We start from the raw sequence: 17,501 nt of genomic DNA, 5'->3' as shown, positions 1-17,501 counted from the left end.
AGCCTGGATCAGCTGATGGAGCTCCCAGCTCCAGGAGTGCATGGGGGTCACCTAAAGCTGGCAGCCTCATCAGCTGATCTGGGCTCCTAGCTGCAGGGCACAACTGGCCACAGATGGAATTAAAGGTGTGATAGGAACGACTCACAACGTTATTACATATTTTTTTGTGAAATTACTTTATGGCTTATTCCCTTGTCTTATGACACTTCATTGCTTTAACATATGGCCAGGTTACAACTTAACACATGATTAACCAGGTAATCACATCTTAAGTGTAATGTGTGTCAAGGGCCTGGGTTCAGTTTCTGACTGTAGAACCAGAGGCAGGATTATTCAGCATCTAATTCATACCAGTGCCTCAGTCTGCGGCTGTCTCTCTGCAATTGCCTAGATATAAATTATCTTAAGGTGGACACACAAAAAGAAAAGCACCAAATGTTAGAGGCTACTTCTGAAAATTTGGGATAAGGTATTTCTGTATCCCAGTTCCCGCATGTGTAAAATGGAGTCATAAGGCTTAATCACTTTGAACTCAATGAGTGAAAAAGACTCTATTCAGCATATCCTATGTAAATGATCAGTTTAGATTTCCATAATCAGCTCAGCCACCTCAACAATATCACCAAAGTGTGGAACAATTATGTTGAATAATACCTCAGCTTTAAGCTTCTTTTGGTTGATAAATCTCTATCGTGTGGTTTGTCACCGTTATGATTCTGGGTTATTAATGATCAGATCAGGACATTAGAGATGAACACTGTTATTGTACCAACAAGGATATATTCAACAGATTGGGCCAAATCTAATCCTTGAACCAAAATCAAGTAATTCCCTGGGTGCAATATTTACCCCCTCACATGATGCTAACTGCAGTGATAGCCTGAAAGCATAGTTTGCACAGTAAATTATGCTTTTTACATCATTCATAGAAAAGTGGTACACCTTCAACTGCTGAAAATATTTATTTCCAAATCCCTTAGAGGCTGCGTATTGAACAGTGAAAACAAATTGCAATAAAGGTGCTCTAGTGCTTTAGCACTGGAATGATGAGCCTTGCTTTTATATAATGTTGCTGTATGCACTTAATGATTTCTTCCCTGTCTCCTGGTCTTTGGCTAAGGTAAATAAGATTAGGCCCAATTAGGTTTTGTTCCTGATTAGTGGCTAGAGCTAGCTAATATATATTGTGTTGCTGTAGACTCTTCTTGGCCTGCAGGTGCAGGTTACCTGCCCTCAGAATGGCCCAATTGTGCCTAGCTATTCCCACATACTCTCCCAAGTTGAAGTAATGACATATTTCAAGTTTTGCCCTTTTCAAAGTGTCACAGGTTATGTACAGGCATTACATTAGATCATCTTAATCAGGGTTAGGTTAATCTAAATGCCTAATGATCAGGGATCCAGGTTTTCCATTTGCCATGGAAAAATGCGGTAAAACCTAGATTTTCTCATTTTTAAGGAGAAAAACCCAGATTTTCTCCTTTAAAGGAGAAAAATGAGGGAAACAATGGATTTCCTTTTGCATGCTGGAAAAGTTGCAGCCTGTAAGGGGCTGGGGGGAGCAGGAGGAGACTGGTCAGGCAGGGAGCGCCATGTGCATGTGTGCTAGGTACATGGCTGCTAGGCAGCTTGGAGGACAGCTCCCTGCAGATAGGTCTGATGGGTGGGGAACTGAGGCTCCCAGAGGGAGGGAGGGAGGAATTTGGACAGGGCTGGGGCTGCTGGCCAGCTGGGACAGTGCATAGGGCCTGAGGCCAGAATGCGTGGCTACAGGGCACCGGTGGGGAGCAAGATGGAGGTGCAGGCAGCTTGTCCAGGTGGAGGAGGTGGGGATGGCTCCTCACCGGTGCACGCCCTCCTGGGGGATGGGGGATTGTGTGTGGGGTGGGGGTGGATGTGGGCTGCTCACTGAAGGCTCAGGTTTCCTGCCATGCTTCCCTCCCCCCAGGGTCTCCACATCCCAGTGGGTGGGACCCAGTGCGGCAGTGCATAGTGGGTTGGGGAAGCTCAGTGTCATTGCCACAAGCCCTGTGCCACCCTGGTGAAGCGCCCACTACCCTCATGACAGCAGCAGGGGTGGTGGCATAGAGCTGTGCCCCTCACTACTGCTGGGCAGTCAGAGGCACCTGCCACTGCAGCGCAGAGCTTGTGGGGGTGGCATCAAACTTCCCTACCCAGTCCTTCTCTACTGTGCTGTGTCAGATTTTGCCCACTGGACTGTAGAGGCCCCGGGGGAAGGGCAGCAGTGCAGGGAGCCCTGAGCACACAGTGGGCAGCTGTCATCCCCCGCCATGCACTTTACTCCAGATGTACCCCCATGGGGGAGGGGGAGCTGGGCTCCATACCCTGATCTGCTGCAGGAGCTGCCACTCCCTGTGGGTGGCAGCTGGGGCTTGGGAGCTGCTGGGGGGACAGGGGCTCTGGACCTGGGTCCCTGGTCCCTATGGCTGGCAGCTGGGGGCCCCCTCTGGCAGGGCTGGGGAGGCAGGGGGCTGTGGTTGGGGAGTGACAGGAACCATCAGGGCCAGAGGGCTGTAGGTGGTGAGTGAAGGGCACGGGCAGGATCCAAAGGGGCTGTGGGTGGGGAGTGAGGGGCACCAGCAGGACTGGGGGGGGGGGGTCGGGGGTCAAGGGTGAGGGGCACCAGCAACGCTGGGGGCTGTGTGTCAGGAGTGAGGGGCTATGGCATGAGCAGGAAACTGGCATATTAGGGCTGCTCAGTGCTACGGAATGGTGGGGTTTGGGGATAGCTGCTGCTGGATCTGCATCCTGGTGAGTGAAAGGGGCAGGAAGAGCTCTGATTTTCCATGATTAAAACCCCCAAATCAAATGCCAAAATGTATAGGTATTTAGAAATTACTTTATAATAGTGATTGAGGCACTGGTAGGCTTCCAAATTGCTTTAAAATTGTAAATATATCAATAAAACGTGTTCAACTGATAGCTTTATACACAGTGGTGTTTCATTTTAATCATGGAAACCTGGATTTGGGGAGTTTTACTCAGAGAATTTGCAATTTTTTTTTTTTAAATCAAGATTTTTTTTATTTTTAAACAGAGAAAACCAGGATCTCTGCTAATGTTGCAGGCATTCATAGGCCTTAAATCATCTAAAAAATGGCATGTCTGATTTAAATAAGTTCACCTGAAGAGGTGTGCCAAGTCAGTTTGAGATTGGGTTAACCCCACCTAGGAAAAGGTTAACCTAGTCTCCTGAATACCTGCACGTGTTGACAGTGCAGCCCCGGGGCTGGAAAAGCTCAGCTGCTTGCTCCAGCCCTGGGGCTGCATTATTCCCCCTGCCCCCCAAACCTGACTGGGCTATTTTTAGTCCCCCGACACTCCTAAGTGGGCAACGTCCCACCCCACAGAACTACCAGCCTATCTGATCCCCAAAATGCCTCCCTCATAGACCCACTAGCTCCCACTCAAATGATCCCACCCATTCCTGCCCCTATCCTCAGTTACTTTGAGATCTCTGCATAGCTCCTAGGAGCGGTGAATGTCTCTGTATGCCATTCCTAGTCTACACACAGGGTGCAAATAGAAGTGACAGTTTTCACTGGATCTGGCTCCTGAAGGTGCCAGACCACTTCAGGCTGTACACCTTCAGGTCATGACCAGATAGAAGTGCATGGCTGCAGAGTACTTTAAAAGGGCCTGAACCTGTGAAAATCTGAACTCATTGCATGAGGGTTCAGATGAAGATGCACTAAAACAGAGCAGCTTCAGTAACTTCTGTCTGCACTGCCTCTCCATCCTGGCACTGTTTTCAGAATGAGAATAGGGAAAGGGAGTGAAGGGAGTTCAGTCTAGGGGTTTTTGAGTCAGTGCTGGAGAGTGAGGTGGGTGGATTGTAACCTCCCCAGTACCTGCTGGGGAATGGCTAGAAGGAGCTTCCTTTGCCACCTTCCCCACCTCCCATTGTGAAAACAGTGCCAGGGCTGGGTGGGAGGAGAGGTGTTGCATGCTCAAAGCCTGCAGCTGGATTCCCAAACCCCCAGGACCCAGCAGTGAACTCCTATTGGGTCCAGGGGAATCATTGTAATTCATGGGGTTTCCTGCAAACTGTCATGAATTACAACAGGGAGCTTCACTTCTGTCTGCACCTTTAGGCAGCTTAAAGAAAGCCACATGAACCTAGATCAGGTGCAGTGGATAGCTATATGCATCTATGTATAGTAAGCGGTACTCTGATGCTAGTGTCAGAGAAGACAGTGTCTCTGCTAATATCCCAGGAAGGAGAAAGAAGAAAAATGGAATGAATTGCATAGCTCACAAAGCAAGATTCTATTAATTCCTGTCTGACAACTCTGAAATAAAAATTCCCTGCGACTACACAGGGAAAAACCATCATGCCTTTGCGAAATAATTAATTTTGTTCTCAAACATGTGAGCATCCCGGCACCCTCTTCCTTTGTCATTCCGTAGTGAACATGGAGGGTTTTCCATGGAAACTCAAAGGAAAGAAAGAAGAGCTGAGATACACAGTGAGCTGCTACCTGTTTTCCCCAAATGACTTGGCATCTAGTCCTCATTTTTCCCTAATTCCTACTAAAGTCCTACAGGACCTACTGGCCATGTATATAGAGCCAGGTTACATGACAGCATGGATCATACACATCCTTTATTGCCAAGTAAAAAGGGTCAAGGTTTTGGTTTCTTGACGGTAATGGGTTGGTTAATCTCAGATAGGTCCACTTTATAAATCTAGCTGTATAGGAAATTACCAGTAGAGAGAGGCTTTTCCCATAAGACTAAAAATGACAAGACTATTACATACAAATGTCACGGTAGATCAGTTTTTTGATTGTTTATTGTTAAAGTATTTTTTAAACATTAGTATGAGAGTATAGGGGGAAGGGAAAAGGAACCATAAACTGCTGAATGTTTCCACTGTATTTCATAATATCAATGAAGACACTGGAAAAGCCAGTCTGCATCAGTGACCTAGCCTGAGCAATGATAAGGGCAAATGGATAGCTATGCCTCACCAGGAAAAGCACATAGGTATAGGCAGGAAGTATCTACTACTGCTTGGTGTATTTTATATGCCAGAGTACAGAATTCAGAATTTCACATTTAAAATTTTTTTGACACAGTGGATTAAATGAAATCCTGGTACAACCAGCTACAACTCCATTGAAAGGATCAGAGATAAAACTGGCCTTGCTGTATTCAGTCAAACTCATAATTGGCAACAACTCCTAAGATCTGAAACTCTTTCAAAGCTTTACTCCCTTTTTGACAATCTTTTATTGGGGCAATAAGCTGGCACATGACTGCAATATGTCACAGGAAAGTTTAGCATTACATTTTCATTTTGCACTCACTGGTGTATTGTGAATGCTCGAAGAAAGCATGTCAACCAAACTAGACTTTGATTTGTATGGGTGAAAAAGAGGTTGCCCTCTCTTTAGTTTGAATACAGGTTACATGCTCTGTCATGAGCTCTGCTGTGTACAGTGTCACAACATGTGGTGATAGTTACACATTTTTAAAAAAAAAGACCTGCAGGAAAAATCTGATTTGAAAAACCAAATCATTTATGTTTATAAAACGAATGCAGACTGTTGTCTTACACACTGCTTTCTGGAAACAGTGTTCTTCATACAGTTGAGAAAGTTGAGACTTTTTGTTCCTTATGTAATTCTCAGACTACCACAATCAAAGTGATGATCTTAGCTCTATAATATACATTTTGCTAGCTTCCCCACTCCCTTTTTCTCCCCTGCCCCCACATTTTTAGCATAGAGAAACAATGGATTTAGTTTCTGAAGCTAACTGACAGTTTCATGTACAGCTTTCGGGGTGCAGGAAGGAAGGAACAGGGTGGTGGTTCGAAGGGATACAGTTCATCCAATAATGCTTAACTTTGGGCTGCTGGTTGATATGGAAAGGAGGATGCTTCAGCATCTTAAAAGAGATGTGGCATTTAGAAATTTGTAAATGACAGCCCTCTTTGTTCCTGCAGCCATCAGTGAAGATACAGCAAAGGAAATGGAGGAGCTGCAGTTAAGCATTTGCAATACACAAAGTCCTTGTTTTCCCACTAGGCACTGCAGAATAGCAATTGTCCATTCACAGCACATATCACATCCTCTGCATTTCAGAGCTAATATTTTTGCAGTCCTCAAGTTGCTGTATCTGAGCCTCAGACATTTAATTTGTTCTTAACCCTTTGATGTGTACGAGTGCATTCATGTTATATCTCTCATCATATAACCTTAATATAATTTTAAAGGTGCATTTTCTGTAAAATTAACAAAAAGGTGGTCAAACTGTGGAGGTTTTAAATGCCCAGTAACATTTTCAAACAGCTATGTACAGCTCTCATTTGATAACTTAGGAAAACCTGAAGATAGCAAGCAATGAACTGACAAAGGAATGCATAGGTAGTCTGTATGTTAGATTTAATTAGCAAAGGAATGTTTTTAAACACACAGGCTCTTGGCAAGTAGCTCCTCCTCTTGCATGCTAGAATCACACTCTTGAAAATAATGTTAGTTTTATGTTAGCAGTTACTCGTGTTTCCTGCAGCACACAGTGCTCACTGTAATGCTGCAACAGTCATTCAAGTTAAGTCACAGCTTGAAGATGAATTGAAGCTATATGTCATTAAAATGCCATCAGGCTGCATTAGTTTAGTACTTGATTAAAATCTACTTTAATGAGTTAGTAAGAGCTGCAAGAAAACTAATGATGATAAAATGCAAGCAGTTTTCTTCTAGCATTCTCCTTCTAAATTTTTGCACAGGCTTCATCTTAATTTCACATTTCTAAATCCAAACCCTTTAAAACACCCTTAGCATGTAGCAATAAAATGATATGGAACATATCGTCGCAAAGAGTTATGCTGCTATTCTTTCCTATTCAATATATTTGCTCCCAATCATCTTTTTCTGCTCTAAACTCAAGCCAACTCAAAAAAAAGAAAAAGAAAAAACCCAGAGATTGGATTGAGTTCCTCCTTTCCTTTGCCTCATCCAACTAAGCTAACCAAGTCCAACGTCTTTGCTCGTGCCATTGAAATGTAGGACTTGGGACAGCAATCTCACTTTCCTCAGCAGGATCATACAGTGATACAAAAACAGAACTCTCAATTTTCTTTTGCCTGCAACTGATTACATTGAGACGAGTTAAAATGTTCCGCTAGTTTCAATAAAAAGAAAAAAAAGGGAGGAGATAAGAAGCTTGTTGCTGTAGTAACAAGTCACAATAAAAAATGTTTTTTTAAAATTCTCTAAAGTAACAACTCCCTTCTTCCCCTTTTTGCAATTTTAGTTCCCCCTTAAAAATAATCACATGGCCTCTTTTAGAGTTGCTGTACATACCTCAACCATTAAACAAGACATTTAACCATAGTGGCAGTTCTGTGACCTTTGAATGCCGTGAAATCTCTAAGCGGTGCAGCTTGTTCATGAAGACTTGTACTGCAGAATCCAGTAACTGCATCCAGGATTAGGAATATAATTAAGTAACAGCAACTGGAGAAAAAAAAATCACCGACCGAAAAAAAAATTTTAAAAAACCCCCAAGAAGCAAAAATGATCAGAGACTCTTTTGAAGAGAGTACACTTTTCTGCCTGTGAAGGGCTGGGATACAGCTGAGCTTGCTGCAGTCTGACTGACTGTGTTAGCAAGCAGAAGGCCCTGCACGGTTGGGAGGTGCTGTCAACTGCCACAGGCAAGGAAAAGCAGACCAATCGGCTTCGGCACTGTCAGCTCACTGGAGTGGAGCCTTTTCTGTTTATGTTTCCTCATTTCAAGAGTGACGTCAAAGGGTTTAGTTTTTCCTCTGCATGTGCTATTAATTTTAAAGGACTACTATGGGAAGAATGCAGCAGTGATTTTAGGCAGCCTGTCCCCCTTAAAAAGAAAGCACGATGATATTTTATCAGCTCTGGGTCTAACTTGGAATTATTTTACAGTCAGACGTACCAGAAAGGTTTAAAATATCCAAACCAAACAGGGAAAGAGCTGTGTGTCTGTGTGTGTCCCTGTGTTAGATCTCTGTGTGTGTTCTTAAATATATCTAAGTAATGTCACAGTGAAAGAGAGTCTCTAATGGAAATTTGAGTTCTACTCTACCCTCAAGCTGGTGTAAATCAGGTGTTACTTTACTCAGGTCAGAGGCATGATATCAGTGTAAAACCAGAGTGATGGAACTCAGCTCGGTAAATTTGCCCTTTTCTCATAGCTAAGATAGGGTGTATTGAATACTGGCAATTTTCTACCACTGCCTTCCCAGAGACGCTAGCTGTGTTTCTGCTGCTCTGGGCAACCACCTGTTCTACCACCAAATTAGAGCCCAATCAGTCCTCCGTTATGGGGGCTGCTGTGTACGGGGACACTGGATCACAGAGACATTAAGTCCTGTTACATCACTGCTTCAGAACATTCATTATATTGCACCTTATTTTTTCCACACCAAAAACCTGTGTCATAAAACAGAGGGCTGTTTTCAAGCCCTGCTCCCTGTTGTTGCAGCCTCTGTGACCAGATAATTGATCAAATTGGGAGTTTTGCAGTACAAGAAGAAAATAAGGGCAGATAACGGATGTCAAAGTTAATTTTTGTGGGCAAGAAAGCCTACAACAACAGGAGATTATTGGTGTAAGATCAGTTAAACAATAACAAAAGTTCAGCCATTTCCATCATTGTATTTTTACTCACATGCAAATAGAGGTAGACTCATAGAATCAATGGACCAGAAGGGACCTGGAAGATCATCAAATCTGGTCCCCTGCCATAGGCAGGAGGTTAATGAGCTCAAAGTAGTTCAACGAGGTGGCTGTCCAGCTTGGTATCAAAGGCAAACTTAATCATAGAGCATTCCACCCCTTCATCCAAGTCATTATCTGTTAAAAAGCACGGGTCCAAGCACTAATCCCTGTGGGATACCACTGGAGACAGCCCTCCAGAATGAGGCTGTCCCATTGACTACAACTCTCTGGGACTGGCCTCTAAGCCAGTTATCTACCCACCTCACCACAGGCTGGTCCAGGCCAGTACCCTCCAGTTTAATTTAATGGGAGACAGAGTCAAAGGCCTTACTGAAGTCTAGATGAATGATGTCTACCTCATGTCCCTTGTCCAGCTGGTTAGTTACGTGGTCGTAAAAGGACACCAGGTTTGTCAGGCATGATCTACCTTCCACAAAGCCATGCTGGTTGTTCCTTAATACTCTGTCAGTTATAAGTTAGTGATTGATGGCCTCCTTAACAATTTTTTCAAAAGTTTTTCCTAGGACCGAAGTCAGACTGACTGGTCTAGTTTGCAGGGTTATCCCTCATCCTTTTCTTAAAGATGGGTACTATGTTGGCCTTCTTCCAGTCGTCCGGGACCACTCCTGAGTTCCATGACTTTTCAAATATTTTTGCCAAAGTCTCTAGTTCTTTTAGGATTCTCGTCTGGCCCAGTAGACTTGAGATATTCATGTTAAGAAATCTTAGCTTTCTTTAATATGTGTGTGATGCATCCTATTAATAAAATCCTTTAATATTCTAGTACAGCGTTTCTCAACCCATGAGCCACGACCCAAAAGTGGGTCACAAAAATATATGAAAGGATCATGAACAAACTTTAAAAATGGATTCTCCTTTAAAGGAGAAAAATGTGGGAAACTGTAGTTTTCTCTTGCAGGCTGGCAGAGCTCCAGCAGGGGCTGCTTGAGGCCACCCATGCCCAACACTCACCCCACCCTGTCCCACACGCTGAGGGGCTGAGGTCTGGGGGTGGACGGCAACAGGTTGGGAGTCAGGGGCACTGGGTTGGGACTGGCCATTAATGTTAGAGTTATAGTATTTCCAGTATCGAAAAAGATGACACCTGTGGGGGGAAGGCAGGCGGGGGGAGGAGAGGGGGGCAGGATATATAATTATGGGGAGGGAGTGATATGGAGTGATAGTCCCATGCCCTGGCTCTGCCCCTCACTTCTAACCCCCAGCCCTGATGGTGACCCTCACTCCTGACACAGAGACCCCTGCCCCCCTAGTCCTGGCATTACCTCTCACTCCTAACCCACAGCCCCCAGCCCCCCTGCCCTGGTGATGCCCCTCACTCCTGACCCACAGCACCCTGACCCTCCAGCCCTGTTGCCCATGCATGCACATGTACACACACTGTCTCTTACCTGGGAGCAGCTTGCTAGGGCCCGCACGCAGAGCATGTGATCCCTGACATCACCTTGCCTGTTGTTCCCAGCCCCAAGCATCCAAGCTGCTAGGCCCTGGGAAATCAGAGGCAGAGCAAAAACCCAGACATTTTCTTGCATTTTAAAAACCTGCCCAGACATGAGGATGGGGGGCCAAAAAAGGGGACATATCCAGGAAAACCCAGATGCATGGTAACCCTAGTCGATGTTTACAAAGGGGTCCTGGTACAAAAAAGGTTGAGAACCACTGTTCTAGCAAGCTTGTTTTTACATATTTAAAGGCAATGTACATTCATATGAATAGGGCTAAATTAATACTGCTGGAAAAGAAATCTCCAGTGATCTACAGCAGTGGTGTTCAACTGTGGGGCTAGATTCGTGGGGCTGGATCTGTGGAATCACTGCCTTGATTGGGCCCTGCATCCTGGATCTGGTCTCATGCCACCATATCAGCTCCTGTGCCACCCAGATCCAGCTTCACACTTCCTGGATCTGGCTTTGCCACTTGGATCTGCCTCATACTGCCGGTTCCCACCTCACTCCACCCCATGCACCCAACTAGTTCACAGGGTCCCCACAGGTATAGAAATTTGGCAGCAGGGAAGTAGCAATTAAAACTGCCACTGCTTTCCCAATGCCAAATTTATGGACTCATGGGGAGTTCAATGGGCCAGGTGACATGGCTCCATCTGGCCCATGTGGCAGGGGTTGAGCAACCCTGATCTATAGAACAGAACAGCAAGAGGTAGCAGTAGCATGAGCGTCTTCACAGCATCTCATTCATTGCCTTTAGAGTTGTTATGAATAAGAGAACAGAGCTCAAAGGGCTCTAGTCAAAATCAGGCTTCCACTATACTAAGGCACTGTACATAATCAGAGAGACACACAGTCCCCATTCTGTAAAAGAGAGAGGGTAATTCAACCTCCAAAAAATCTTTGGCTCTTTCCTTAAAAATTATCTTTTGTGGTTGTAAGTTGTGCAAAGCCTGGCTCATAAGGTTTCTTAGCCTTAAACAATTAATTTCATTCAGTCTATTTGACTACTAAATAATAATTGAAAAAAAATATCCCCATATCCTCCATCTCACCAACAATATTGCTCCATTAGAGGGGAGGATGGTATTGAGTTAACTCCTTCTGTCCTAAGCAGAAAGCTGCAGGTACAAATTGTGATAGTGCCTGCAATCTTTTTGGCTGCGTTTTTAGCCAGGGTCTTTGGTAAAATTACTCTTTCCTCCTGTTTGTGTAAAGTTTTGAATTCTCTACCACACTTGTTCCCACAGTGAGACTAAGGTTATGCTACATCAACTTTCTTTAGAGAAGTATGTAATAACTTTGAGTCCTTCTGGGACTAAAGCAGAATTATTTTATTTAACTAATAAGACATTTCACCTTGCTTATTTTATGGGAATCAGTCCTACCATTCCATCCTCCCTAGCAGATAGATTCTACCTGGGCTTTGCTATTTGCATCTATTAGTATGGCCTGTTCTATCCTTTCAGTAATTTTGTAAATGCAGGTCCCTATAAGTAGAGTGACCATACGTCCCATTTTGGCTGGAACACTGCAGGATTCTGTAGTCCTGTCCTGGCCGGTTGATCAAAAGTCACAGGCCAGCGTTCAGCAAGAAGGTGGAGTGGCATGGTGCACCAGGCTGGGGGCCAGGCAGACACTGCTGCTGCTGTGCAGAAGCAAGGACATGCCATGTGCAAGCAAGGTGGCACCTGATCCAGTCTGCTTGCCTTGCTCCCGCACAGAGACAGCAGTGCCTGCCTGGTGTACCATGCTGCTCTGCCTCCCTACTGGACTCCAGCCTGGGACTTTTGACCAACCAGCTGTGACCAGGAGTGTCCCGGCCAAACCGGGCAGCAGATTTTACATTTTTTTCTGTCATAAATTTGTGCTTTGAGGAACAATAAAAGCTCCAACTCAAGTTAAATGATGAAGCAATAGTTAATACAATCTCATCTATAATGAAAAATAGCTGGGAGTAAATATATTCTTGTATTTATAGTACTGCCATAATATACAGCTTGCAGGACAATGCCTACCAGCTGTGTTCCTTAATCTGCTAGCTACTACCTTCTACTTATGCTGACAGGAGTGTCATGGACATACTAGCTCTACTCAATGACAGAGCCCACAACAATTCTTCAATGCCAGTACTGGCTTGCAGGTTCCTTGTCTTAGTTAGCACGCAATTTAATCCTCACATGCAGTATTTTTTTTTCAATTTTAATTCCACATCTAGACGAGTAATATGGAGGAATGGATATGGAATGATCTCTGACTTCAATATGGCTAGTTTAGAACAGAGATGCTCAACCTTTCAGCCATGGGCAACTGGTGCCTCCCGAGTCTCAGGGGGCACCAGCAGGGCACGGCTGGAGGGCTACCCAGTGGCCAGCCGGCGACTGGCAGGGCGGGATCCCTATTTCAGCTGAGCTAATTTCAGGGGGAGCACTAGCACTCTCCGTGCCCCTTACCATCCAGAGTGCTCGCTGTCAGGGTGGGGCATCAGTGCTCTCAGGGGGGGCACGTACCCCCGTACTCCCCCTATGTGTCACCTATGCTTTCAGCCTTGCGGGCCAGCTGAGTAGCATGAGGCCAATCAATGGGCCAGATCCTTTGCACGATCAACATGCAAGGTTGGGCACTGCACACCCAGATCACATCCCATGCCACCTCAGCCCAGCCCCTGCACCACCCCAAAAGCATGCCCGTGTCTATCCTAACCATGCAGCTGGTCCAATAAAAGATACCACTCCCTAGAATTCTTGCCTCTCATATATTACGTGGATCATCACAGCAACAGCATCACCTCAACACTATCAATTCCATATAAAAACTATCTAGTAAGCACACAAATATTCTAATCCCCAGCTTCTATCCATCCCAGTCACTTAGATCAGAAAAGGGCAAAGGATTTTGGTTTTTAGCAGTCTGCAAAGGGTGGAAAAAGCCTGATTTCTTTAAGTGAAATAGTGAAAAACAAGTGCAAAGGGAAGAAAGGATTAAAAATTTATGATTATGAAAAAGGGACATAGAGGCAGGAACTGAAAAAGGAAAAGCTGCTGCCCCTGCCTTTCTTCCTTATCTTTTTCTTTCTATCAGTCACAAGATCTCTCTGTCAGAACACACGCACATGCCTCAAAAACAGCAGCATCTTAAAACTTAAGACTGATTTTTAAAAATGAAAAGAAAAATTCTGCTTAGACTCCCATCCTGCAAGAACCTCAAAAAGGATAGTATGCCACAGAACTGGGCAATAATCCTTAAACTATCCTTTTCACATTAGATATGTACACTGCACAGCACAATTGGGCCCCCATTCAGGATTTGAAGTGCACTGAGAATATAACCAGGAAATTATAGCTGAAATACATAAACTTTTTAAATCTAAATGACCAACATTTTAAATCTATGCAAATAACTTTCCCCAAGTCTGGTGCATTCCTTAGACCTTAACAAAATCTGCAAACCAGTCCAATTTGAATTTCATTCAAATTCTAGATACAGTAATGAGTCATCTTTATACAACTTTTATACAACAAAAAGCTTCAGATCAAACCACAGATTAAAAGTTGAGGTACCCCCTGCTCAGAAATGGATGATCTGATTTTTCTCAACAGGTCAAACAAAAGAAGCGCATCCAGAATCTTGTAAAGTGAGGTGTGAGAGCAGCAACTGGCCCTGCATGGGTAGATGCACCCCTGCTTCCAGCATCCCTGCCCCACCAGCAGGTAGACCATGTGATGGGAGCATCAGCTGGGAAATTTTAAGTCCCTGAAGCAGTGGGAATCCCTTTTCCCTTTCCCTCTGTGATCAGTGGCACATCCCATTTCCTCTGCTCCTGCTCTCCCTCTGCCCTGCATACCACTAGGACTGCCTCAGGTTTCCCCAGGAGTTGTGGGGAGCTCCAGAGCCACTCCTGCCCCACTCTAGGTGGGTAGCAAGGGGAGCTGGGCTCAGGTGGGGAAAGCAGCAGAGATGGTGGCTGGTTACCCCCTCTCTGAGCCTGCTCCCAGGCTGGTAGGAAATACTTGGGAGGACCAGACAGGGAGGAGGAATCCACCCACTGCTGGCACTGGAGCTGAGCCTGGCTCCTTGCACAGCCCAGCTGGAGCAGAGCAGGAGTGTCTGGGAGCTCCCCCTGCTCCCCGAAGCAGCCAAACACACTGGGGTCTGAACACAGTGGGGTCAGCAGCAGCGGCACATGACAAGTAGAGCATGGGAGGGGACATGCATGGAGGGTAAGGTAGGGAAGATTCTTACCTGATTTGGGAACTTTAAAAGGCACCTGACTGTTGCTCCCACAATGTGGTCTGAGAGGGGGAGGTACCACTGCACACTCTCTGCCCCTAAACTGACGCCAGCACTGGAATATTTAAATTGAGAGAGATTAAGTTCAGAAAATGAGTATCTGAAAAAGACTAGAAATGGGGACAAGAAGAGGGGAGGTCTGCTCCTTTGCTTACCTGCAAAATGACAAGTTTTCTTTTTATGAAGCTAGCAGTGAGAATTTTCCACTTCGCTCTCATCTGTATATTTCTTTCCAGTCACCGGGAGAGCAGCTTTCCTGTAAAAAATCAGTTGGTTTTCAAAGAAAATTCTCAAATTTAAAAATAAAAGTTTCTTGGAACATTCAGATGTCTGTATTTTAATACTTATGAAGGTTTCATAATTCTTGATGCATCTCCAAATTCATCCAGTCCCTCATCATGTACTTATTTTCAATAAGTGGATTCTTTTAAATGGCTCCTGAGTTTAGGTTAACTAGGTGAAACATATATATTTCTCTGAGCTAAAAGAAAGACAAAACAGAAAACAAAACTGACATGATCCTGTATTAAAAGCTGAAAGGCAGCTTCAGAAGGTCAATATAGCACAGGTCAAAATAGCATGTGTGGAATCATATGTGAAGTCAGATGTTATTGCAAGAGAATATTAAATTGAGTGTTCAATCAGGTGTCCCATATCCAAAAATTTAAAAGACAGAAATACAACCGCATTGCAGTTTCTTTTCTAATATGTAAGGATACAACACTGTATCCTGAGCAAACAAACACACATATAAATATTTTTGGGGAAAAACCAGGTAAAATGTATGGTACCCAATATTATTTTAAGGAAGATATGGCATAACTATGTTTTCCATTTCAAAATAATAAACCTAAAATAGTTTGAACCCTTCTCCCCTCTTTCTTCCTTCTTCATTTTCCTCCAGAGTTACAGTGTTTTCAGTTCAAGAACAGCAGATTAAAAATTAATTATTATCTAACAAACTCTTAGGAGCAAAAACAATTTTGTGATGTTTCCATTTTATTTTTTAGCAAACTGGTATTTGAGATGAAAAGAGACCAGTTTTTCACCAAGAATTCTTTAATTATGATGAAATTTCTATATATCTTCCTTCATCAATAAGGACCAATGTCTGCTCTCAGTTATGTGACACAAAATAATGAACATCAAGGGGGTGTTACTATTGTAGCAAAGTACAATTTAGCTCTTTCAATGCAACAGGAGAAATAGTATGTTTTGACTAAAGCTGCAGTAGGGTGGCTTGGCTGGGCATGGTTCTTTAAAGCAAAAATCTCACTGACCCATGCAAATGAAAATTTGGGTTTTGTTTTGCTTTTTCCCTGTTACTATTTTGCATATAAAAATCTGTCCAGTAGACTGAGTGGTCACAGATCCACTGGTCTCCTCCTCATTCTTGTTTCGTAGCTATGTACTACGCCTTCGTTCTGGGCTGAGAAGGGAGTCCCTGCAGAACGTACCTGTGCAGAATGAGACAGGCCTTCATGCAATGTAGGTTTCCAAGACTCTGTTAGCAGAACTGCACTGCTCTTATGGTTTCATGTATAAACAGCTCTCCTGATTACTTTAAGCATGTAAATTCATTCAGCAATTCACAGGTGAATAACAGCCCTGATCCACCAGTTTCTCCAATCAGTTCAGGTTTTGACTATATATACCTAAGCAGGTAGCTAACATAGTAGTACCACAAGAAGTACTGCCACTGTCACAGGAAACAGAAAAACTTCCTTCCACAAAATACTGCATTAACTCCTTCCCTCACAGAAAAACTTGAAAACACAAATCATCTCTAAGGCCGCTTGTACATGTGATGGGGGTTTACTCCCCTAAATTGAAATGGTAGGTTTTTAATTGCAACATAAAAACCCACCGTTTCAATTTAGGGGCTTCTGCCACTGAGAGGCCCAATCCCTTTTTTCTTTTTCCTTTTTTTTGCGAAGCCTGCCCATGTCTCCTGAGGCTGGGAGGTGAGCTGCCAGTGGGCTGAGTGGCCCCTGAGCTGTTGGGGACCCCGGTCCTTCCCTCCGTGGTGGCAGCACCCCTTGGGGCCACCTGGGAGGGCTGCTAGTGGGTGGATGCCTCCCAGGGGGCACCACTGCTGTGAAGGGCAGGTCTGGGGCCCCCACAGCTCAGGGCCCACCAGCAGATGGCCCCCCAAGCCGCAGAAGAGGCGGACTCTGCGGTGGGAAAAAAAAGGATCAGGTACTTCACCATTTATTTTTCACTAGTGGAGCCTGCCTGTGCAAACTGCTGCTGGGCCGTGCAGCCCCTGAGCTGCAGGGGGGGCCAGTCCTTCCCTATGCTGTGGAAGCAAACCCAGGAAGAGTGCTAGCTATGTGGGTGCTGCCCCAGCTTGCAGGCAGCACCTGCCAGATCTAACTCTTCCCTGAGCCTGCATGATTCATAGATTCATAGATTCATAGATGTTAGGGTCGGAAGGGACCTCAATAAATCATCGAGTCCAACCCCCTGCATAGGCAGGAAAGAGTGCTGGGTCTAGATGACCCCAGCTAGATACTCATCTAACCTCCTCTTGAAGACCCCCAGGGTAGGGGAGAGCACCACCTCCCTTGGGAGCCCATTCCAGACCTTGGCCACTCGAACTGTGAAGAAGTTCTTCCTAATGTCCAATCTAAATCTGCTCTCTGCTAGCTTGTGGCCATTGTTTCTTGTAACCCCCGGGGGCGCCTTGGTGAATAAATAATCACCAATTCCCTTCTGTGCCCCCGTGATGAACTTAAAGGCAGCCACAAGGTCGCCTCTCAACCTTCTCTTGCGGAGGCTGAAAAGGTCCAGTTTCTCTAGTTTCTCCTTGTAGGGCTTGGTCTGCAGGCCCTTGACCATACGAGTTGCCCTTCGCTGTACCCTCTCCAGGTTATCCGCATCCTTCTTGAAGTGTGGCGCCCAGAATTGCACGCAGTACTCCAACTGCGGTCTGACCAGCGCCCTATAGAGGGGAAGTATCACCTCCCTGGACCTATTTGTCATGCATCTGCTGATGCACGATAAAGTGCCATTGGCTTTT

The 17,501-nt window shown here is 44.9% G+C and overlaps 1 protein-coding gene across 3 annotated transcripts in view; it reads right to left on the bottom strand.

The window, feature by feature from the left end:
• PDE7B (phosphodiesterase 7B) overlaps positions 1–7,709 on the bottom strand; it is a 317,941-nt gene extending 310,232 nt beyond the window's left edge. For 2 of the 3 annotated variants that reach the window (XM_019479635.2, XM_019479634.2), the window contains exon 1: positions 7,335–7,708. Coding sequence is in view for 2 of the 3 variants with exons in the window: in XM_019479634.2 (XP_019335179.1) it covers positions 7,335–7,355 (21 nt within the window). In the remaining variant the exon portion in view is untranslated. Of the gene's footprint in view, positions 1–7,334 lie in introns of all 3 variants that reach the window. The other variant, XM_059713360.1, reaches the window with a different exon arrangement.
• Positions 7,710–17,501: the final 9,792 nt, after the last annotated feature.

The sequence above is a fragment of the Alligator mississippiensis genome, chromosome 1 (assembly GCF_030867095.1).
Source record: "Alligator mississippiensis isolate rAllMis1 chromosome 1, rAllMis1, whole genome shotgun sequence".
Taxonomy (NCBI): domain Eukaryota; kingdom Metazoa; phylum Chordata; order Crocodylia; family Alligatoridae; genus Alligator; species Alligator mississippiensis.
Note: the sequence above shows the minus strand (reverse complement) of the source record. Positions and strands in the feature narration are given on the sequence as shown.